Below are 7,781 nucleotides of genomic sequence, written 5' to 3'. Positions count from 1 at the left end.
TGCTATAATAATAATTTTATTCTATAGCACCAACATATTCCACAGCACTTTACAATTAAGTGGGGACATCTACATACAATAAAGACATCAAAAAAAGTAACACATATTTCACCAGTTACAGGAGGAGTGAGGGTCTTGCTCACAAGCTTACAATCTATAAGGAAATAGGGGGGACGCAATAGGTAGGATGTTCTGTTATATATGATCCGGCAATCATTATAATAAATAAGGGTTTTGACAGCGTATTTGAATGAAGATGAAAAGATACCAGATGAAAGAGAGCCGTTAAACATTTTAGTTAGGTAGGAAGTGACAGCTGGGTAAAGGGACTGGAGGAGATGTGAGGGGATAGGGTCACTGGAGCAGGTTGCAGGGCAAGAAGAAGTGAGGAGCCTGGTCAATTCTTCTTCTGTGGCAGGCTCAAAGATGGAAAGTAAGCTTGAGGTGTAGAAGGGATGGGAACCCAGGCTCTGTGGTGATACTATGCAGGAAGGTTTGGGTACATTAATTATTACAGGGACTAATGAAAATGGAACAATAAATCTAAAATGGCGGACTAGATAAAATATACGTGTTCAGTCAACCCCTTTCTGACATCGGGTGTAATAATATGCCAATGTTGGACTCCCTCTCTTTGATGTGGGCTCTGGCGTTGAGCCCACATAGATTACGGCACAAGTCAGCTGTTTTAAACAGCTGACATATACCTCTAACAGCCGTGGGTGGAATCACGATCCACCCGCGACTATTAACTAGTTAAATACCGCTTTCAATCACGTGCTTCCGGCAAGCGTGTCGGAAATCCCACCCATCTGTGCCCGTGTCACATGACCGTGGGATGCCGAGGGGTTGGCATGAGAACCATAGGTCTCCAGCAGACCTCTATGGTTGTCACTGCCGGATTGCTATGAGCACCGCCCGGTGGTCGGTGCTCATAGCAAGTGAGCAATTCTGCTACATACAGGTGATCTGATCATCGCCTGTATGTAGCAGAGCCTTTCAGAAAACTGCAGCTTCTAGTCTCCCATGGAGACTATTGAAGTATGCCAAAAGTAATAAAAAAGTTTGTACAAATATTGAAAAAAATAAAAAAAAATAAAAGTTCAAATCACCCCCCTTTCTCCCTATTAAAAATAAAACAAAATCAAATATAGACATATTTGGTATCGCCACTTTCAGAATCACCCGATCTATCAATATAAAAACAGAATTAACCCGATCACTAAACGGTGTAACGAGAATTAAAGTGAAAACGCATTGAAATGCAATAAGGTGCGATCAAAAGAACGTATCTGCACCAAAATGGTATCATTAAAAACGTACAAAAAAATAAGCCCTCACCCAACTCAAGATCACGAAAAATGGAGACGCTATGGGCATCGGAAAATGGCGCAAATTTTTTTTAACAAACTTTGACATTTTTTTCACCACTTAGATAAAAAAAAAGACTTAGACATGTTTGATGTCTATGAATTCATAATGACCTGGAGAACCATAATGGCAGGTCAGTTTTAGCATTTAGTGAACATTGTAAAAAACAACTGTGGATTGCACTTTTTCTGCAATTTCACCGCACTTGGAATTTTTTTTCCCGTTTTTCAGTACACGATATGTTAAAACCAATGGTATCATTCAAAAGTACAACTCATCCCACCAAAAGCAATGGCCATATTGACCGAAAACTAAAAAAGTTATGGTTCTGGGAAGAAGGGAGAAAAAAGGGGTTAAAGAATGGTTCACCTTTGGAGCTGTTTTTTTAAATTAAATGCACATATCTGGGTCTACTCCATTCAATTACTTCTGGTCACAGGCTTGCAGCTAGTAGAGAACTCTGACTGATCTAACAATAAGCACATATCCAGTAGATAATATTTGTAGACTGGAATACCCATCTTTAAAATTGATTTCATTTGCAAAAGGACAGAATTTTTACTTGCCCTTTAACATTTTACATGGTGGATGGTTGTACTATTTTACATTTTAATATGTTGGAAGATAAGAAAAAATAAAGAGGTGGGAGCACTCCAAGGTCTTAGAGAGTTAAGCCCCCGTCACACTAAGCGAGGTCGCTAGCGAGATCGCTGCTGAGTCACAAGTTTTGTGACGCAACAGCGACCTCAGTAGCGATCTCGCTATGTTTGACACGTACCAGCGACCAGGCTCCTGCTGTGAGATCGCTGGTCGTGTCAGAATGGCCTGGACCTATTTTTGATCGTTGAGGTCCCGCTGACATCGCTGAATCGGTGTGTGTGACACGGATTCAGCGATGTCTTCACTGGTAACCAGGGTAAACATCGGGTTACTAAGCGCAGGTCCGGGCTTAGTAACCCGATGTTTACCCTGGTTACCATCGTAAATGTAAAAAAAACCAAACACTACATACTCACATTCCGGTGTCCGTCAGGTCCCTTGCCGTCTGCTTCCCGCACTGACTGACTGCCGGCCGTAAAGTGAAAGCACAGCACAGCGGTGACGTCACCGCTCTGCTGTTAGGGCCGGCGCTCAGTCAGTGCAGGAAGCGGACGCCGGGGGACGCGAAGGTGAGTATGTACTGTTTGTTTTTTTACATTTTACACTGGTAACCAGGGTAAACATCGGGTTACTAAGGGCGGCCCTGCGCTTAGCAACCCGATGTTTACCCTGGTTACCAGGGGACTTCGGCATCGTTGGTCGCTGGAGAGCTGTCTGTGTGACAGCTCCCCAGCGACCACACAGCGACTAAACAGCGACGCTGCAGCGATCGGCATCGTTGTCTGTATCGCTGCAGCGTCGCTAAGTGTGACGGGGCCTTTAGTCCAACCATTAAAAAGATAGGGGATAATTTGTGAATTGGTTGTGGTCTGACTACTGGGAACCCTACTAATCCCAGGAACTGGGCTGATAAATGCCACCAATGAATGGATCTCTGCCATCACTTTGTTCATTGTTTTTGTGATTTATGGTTAAAGCAGAGTGCTTGGTTATCTCCACCAGTCCCATAGACAATGAATGTGTGTCCTGCCAGGGCACTCTTCTGATGGGGCATTCTTTTTATAGGTCTTGTTTGATGGGGCACACTTCTGAGAGGGTACTCTGCCAACAAGGCACTCTTCTGATGGGGCACCCATCTTATAGGCCTTGTTTGATGGGGCACACTTCTGAGAGAGTACTCTGCCAACAAGGCACTCTTCTGATGGGGCACCCTTCTTATAGGTCTTGTTTGATGTGGCACACTTCTGACAGGGTACTCTGCCTACAGTGCACTCTTCTGATGGGACACTCTTACGACAGGGCACTGTCCTGATAGGGCACTCTTCCAACAGGGCACTCTTCTGATGAGGCACTCTTCTCACAGGACACACTTCTAATGGCGCACTCTTTTGACAGGGCAATTTTGTGATTGGGCACTTTTTTGACAGGGCACTCTTTTCATAGGACACTCTTCTGATGGAGCACTCTTCCGATGGGATACGCTTCTCATAGGACATTCTTCTGATAGGGTACTCTTCTGTTGGGGCACTCTTCTCACGGGACAGTCTTCTAATGGCGCACTCTTTTGACAGACCACTTTTCCGATTGGGCACTCTTCTAGTAGGGCACTTTTCCATCAGTGGTATTAGCTGTTTACTTGGTTGATTTCATGTGTAAATCAAGATGTTTTGAAAACCATCTAGCCAAATTTTGAAAACATTAGGGGGCATTATTTAACAAATTAGTAGAACCTTCTGATTACTTGGTCAGTGGAGAAGTGAAAGTATTGTAAGCTCCAGTTGCAATTGTTGATTCTAGAAGGGCATGGCACCATCCCCTATTTAATATCCCACATGAAATCATCTCTACGTCTTGGTAGCACAATATCCACGGTCAAATTTCTCAATTCCTTTTCTGAGTCTACAGTTTGGTATTTGAAAATTTCCATGGCTTCTTTACATACAGCTTGTACTTCCTTTATCATCTTAAGGGATAGCACAGTCCTCCAAGCTCGAGCCATGTACGGACCATTCCTTGGGTTAATAATGTAAAGTTTCCTCGCGTTTTGCTCTGGTCCACGAGTCATTTTATCAATCCAAGGCTCTAGGTTTTTAGGTAGTTCAAGATTAGCAAATGAATATATCTCTCTGACCATTTTGAGAGGTTCTCTGACAAGATCTTCATACCTAAGGAACATGTATCGTTCTTGAGGAAACGGTAGTGCGGCAAAATTGCTCGTCTTGTATATTTGAACTTGACTTTCACAGATTTTTTTCAACACTTTCAAGTCATTAGTTGGGGACTTCTCGGATTTGAGTACAATGCTATTGTCAAAGGTCAGATCAACCTTTAGCTCCTTCCGAGATCTGGCAATGGCTCGAGGATCACGCACAACATGTAGGATTTTTAGGTTCATGGATGGATCATTTAAAAGTGGATAAAGTACGGACAAATCGAATATTCGAAACTCTTGTAGAACAATATGACTGTAGGTAATGCAGGTGTCTTCAACTTTTTGAAATGGGCATTGGCCGCAAGTCTTCTTACAAGCAGCTTCGTCCACAATATCTGTACGGGAGAAGAAGCTACATGCGGGAGGAGAACAGAGCGCTCTGCTAACCTCCCAATGAAACAGGTTTGACAGGTTCCTTTTGTTTTGTATGTAGACATCAAATACAGACATGTCACACATAAAGACTGATCGAACCAAATCCCTTACTGACATATGAAGAGTGTGTGCATCATTTTGATGCATGGTTTTCCATACGTGCCAAGATGGCTCTTTCAAATAAAAGACATCTGGATGTTGATTGAAGAACTGACCCACCAGAGATGATCCAGACCTCCAGGTGGAAAGAATGATGAGATGATTTTTATTTGGCCTTTGTTCTGAGCTTGTGGCAATAAATTTGGTCCTCAGATACTTGAGAAAAGGGTGAATTGTTTGGAGGGCAATCAATGTGGCAATGATGCAAAATAACACAAGGGATCTTCTCATTGTTTTAGATCTTTGATTCCTGTAGAACAAAAAAATAATATTGATCAATCAAGTTTCCATGCACGACCGTCAGACCATGCATTAGTATCACTTTACCTTTAGATGTTCCTTTTAGAATGCCTTATAAATAGCCCCCATACGTATTAAAGTAGGACAAACCTACCAACATAGGTGCGATCGGCCAACCACAAAATGTGTATTGAGGCAACAGATGACATAGAGAGAGATGGATCAGGTAGTCAAAATTAAAACGCCACATCCTTTTATCCTCCTTCTAGATAAGCTACTGCCATAATTAACATAATTTTGGCTCCTACAGTCCCCCATGCACTTTAGATATGTCAGCCAAATTATGCTTCATCCAGCAGCTATCACCCCCAACTTTCCTGTGTTCTCCATGAGAGAGCCACCGTCAGACTTATCCCTCCAAGAGCCAAAATCGGACAAGCTGGATCCTTATCATCTCCAGTCTTCCAACATCACCTGTTGGGGGCCCCCATACACATTAGACTGTTGTCCAATCCCGGCAACATTGATGGGTTTGGCTGACAGTAGACTAATGTGCATGGGGGGCTTTAGGAGCTACTAAAATAAACAGACTGACGGAGGTGGTCCTTCATGTATTTGGGTAGACAAGACGTAGAGACTCAATTGTAACTGCAAATCATGTTGCTTTATCAACAAAGGTATAATTTGGAGCTCCGGGGCCTGATCTTAAAATCTGCAACAAGGTGCCCTTGTACCATGCACAATATATAATTCTTGTGTTTTCATCGCATGTATAGCGGCCACTGTTGGGCTCACGGGCTCCCAATTCCTCCTCTCTGGGGCCCATATTGAATGGTTTTGCATGACTGACATGAGCGGTGCCCTTACAATTACTGTCTATTGGACTGATGGAACTAGCGAAGCACTGGACTCAGCTACATCTGACCGTAATGCTCGGACTGGCCGGCAGCTCTCCTGACCTGAGCGTGACAGCATGTATTTCTATGTAGCTGTCTCGCTTGGGTCAGGAGAGCTGCTAGCCAGTCCATGCATTGCGACGATCGTCGTCCATGTTATATATCTGACTGCACCCTAAGTGGAAGTGGCTGTCTGCATGTGCAACCATGCTACTCTGTTCAATCACAAATGTAGAGAGGAGGAATAGAACATTTTTTTGATGGGGAAATAAGCGACCACATGGAGATTCTTGAGTGATATCAGCTGATCACCATATGTTAGAAAAGCCAAACCTACTAAAATTTGCTAATTACCACATACAGTACAAGGGAGCGCTAAAAATGGATTGTCCAGATTAGAGAACTCCATTAAATATAATTAGGCTAATGTCAGCTGGACCACCCAATATCGACAAGTTTGGCTAATACTGTAATGTAGACTCTCCCCATACAGGTAATGTTGAGAGACAGAAGGATCTGGTATGTCCAATTTAGAACTGCAGATTATTTTCCTCTAGGCAAGATGAGCCACTGCCAGAGGAGTCTGGCAGCGGCTTTGTCATAGAAAACACAGAAGCGCTTGGCAGAACGAGTGCTTCTGTGTGCTGAAATGTTGGGAGATATAGCCAAACGTTTTACTGGACCATCATTTAGCTAAGAGCTTTCTGAAGTGTATGGGGGGCTTAGGCCCCCTTCAAACTTGTTCCATCAGTTAAAAGGGTATTCCAATTGGAAGATGTTATCACTTACTCACGTGATAGGTGATAACTTCTGGATCAAGATCAGTGAGGGTCCGAAGAATAGGACCAGCATCGGTCACCAGGATACAACCCTTTTATTCCTGTTAGAATGGTGCGACACTGCGTATGCTCTACCACCGCTGAATTCAATCTCTATGGGACTGCCGTGCACCATAGTTGACTTTCTCCTTTAGTCCCATAGGGAATAATAAAGAAGACCAGTACAAAACATATGGGGACCGACCTATTGATACAATCAATCTGTCCCTATACAGTTTACTATTTTACTTATAAAAGGCCATGATATTCTGCAGAAATTATCACTGTCCCCATTTGGGGCATTTAATCCTATGACCTGCTGTTACATTCTTAAAAGGATAAAAGTGCCCCTTTCGGGAGATCGCTGTGGGACTCAGCATCCAAGGATCCACCAGTAACCAACTCCAGGACCCCACTTTTCAGCTACATGCAAATGTGACAATTTCCTCAATCACAAATGTATATAACAATGAACAGGGTAGATTGGTAATGAATAAGATGCTGCCTTTGCTGTGCAAAGGGATACAAGTATATTGTGCCAAGCACTGCTCATATAAGAGGGAGCCCACCGGAGGATTCTCCTGTTCTCCCATGGGCCAGTCCAAGAATGCTCAGACCCAACCGATCTACAACTATGGAGCTCCTGTAGATGGTGATATCTTCTTCCCACCAGAATACTCTTAATATTACAAGCTCTATTCCTATATTAATAATATAGTGGTTGAATAAATGAAGATTTCTATTACCTGGAGCGGCAGAGATGAGGGTAAGTCAGGTACAGGAGACACCACTGTAAGGTCTGAAATCCAAATTAGGGAGCTGAAGATCAACAGTCACAATGGTTTCCTGAAAAACAGGGTTTCTGGAATGTATTATTTAAAGCAAATGCTCCGAGGCTGTCCATATATTGGTATTAAGAGTTATGTTGCATGCACACTATGTACTGTAGATACGGTTCTATTAGTCATATCTACGGTACATGTTGCGGAAATCCATACCATTTTATTATTATTTTTGACTTGAGATCATTGCTGATGTCACCATTAGCAAAGCAAATCTGTGGTGGAATGCAACAGGTGTAGGTTATGGCATTCATTTTCTGCAGTTTTG

At 43.0% G+C, this 7,781-nt stretch overlaps 1 protein-coding gene across 1 annotated transcript; it reads right to left on the bottom strand.

The window, feature by feature from the left end:
* Positions 1-7,555, bottom strand: LOC143807117 (carbohydrate sulfotransferase 6-like). Its single transcript, XM_077288337.1, has 2 exons — positions 7,418-7,555; positions 1-4,967 (listed from the first exon to the last, which is right to left on the bottom strand). Exon 2 carries the CDS (start codon positions 4,946-4,948, stop codon positions 3,788-3,790), a length of 1,161 nt encoding a protein of 386 aa, XP_077144452.1. The 5' UTR covers positions 4,949-4,967; positions 7,418-7,555; the 3' UTR covers positions 1-3,787.
* Between the last annotated feature and the right edge of the window lie 226 nt (positions 7,556-7,781).

Source organism: Ranitomeya variabilis, chromosome 2 (assembly GCF_051348905.1).
Source record: "Ranitomeya variabilis isolate aRanVar5 chromosome 2, aRanVar5.hap1, whole genome shotgun sequence".
NCBI lineage: Eukaryota > Metazoa > Chordata > Amphibia > Anura > Dendrobatidae > Ranitomeya > Ranitomeya variabilis.
This window is presented reverse-complemented; position numbering and strand designations above follow the sequence as displayed.

Bases quoted from the DNA above. Each gene is read 5' to 3' on its own strand.
- LOC143807117 (XM_077288337.1), bottom strand. From the start codon at position 4,948: ATGAGAAGATCCCTTGTGTTATTTTGCATCATTGCCACATTGATTGCC.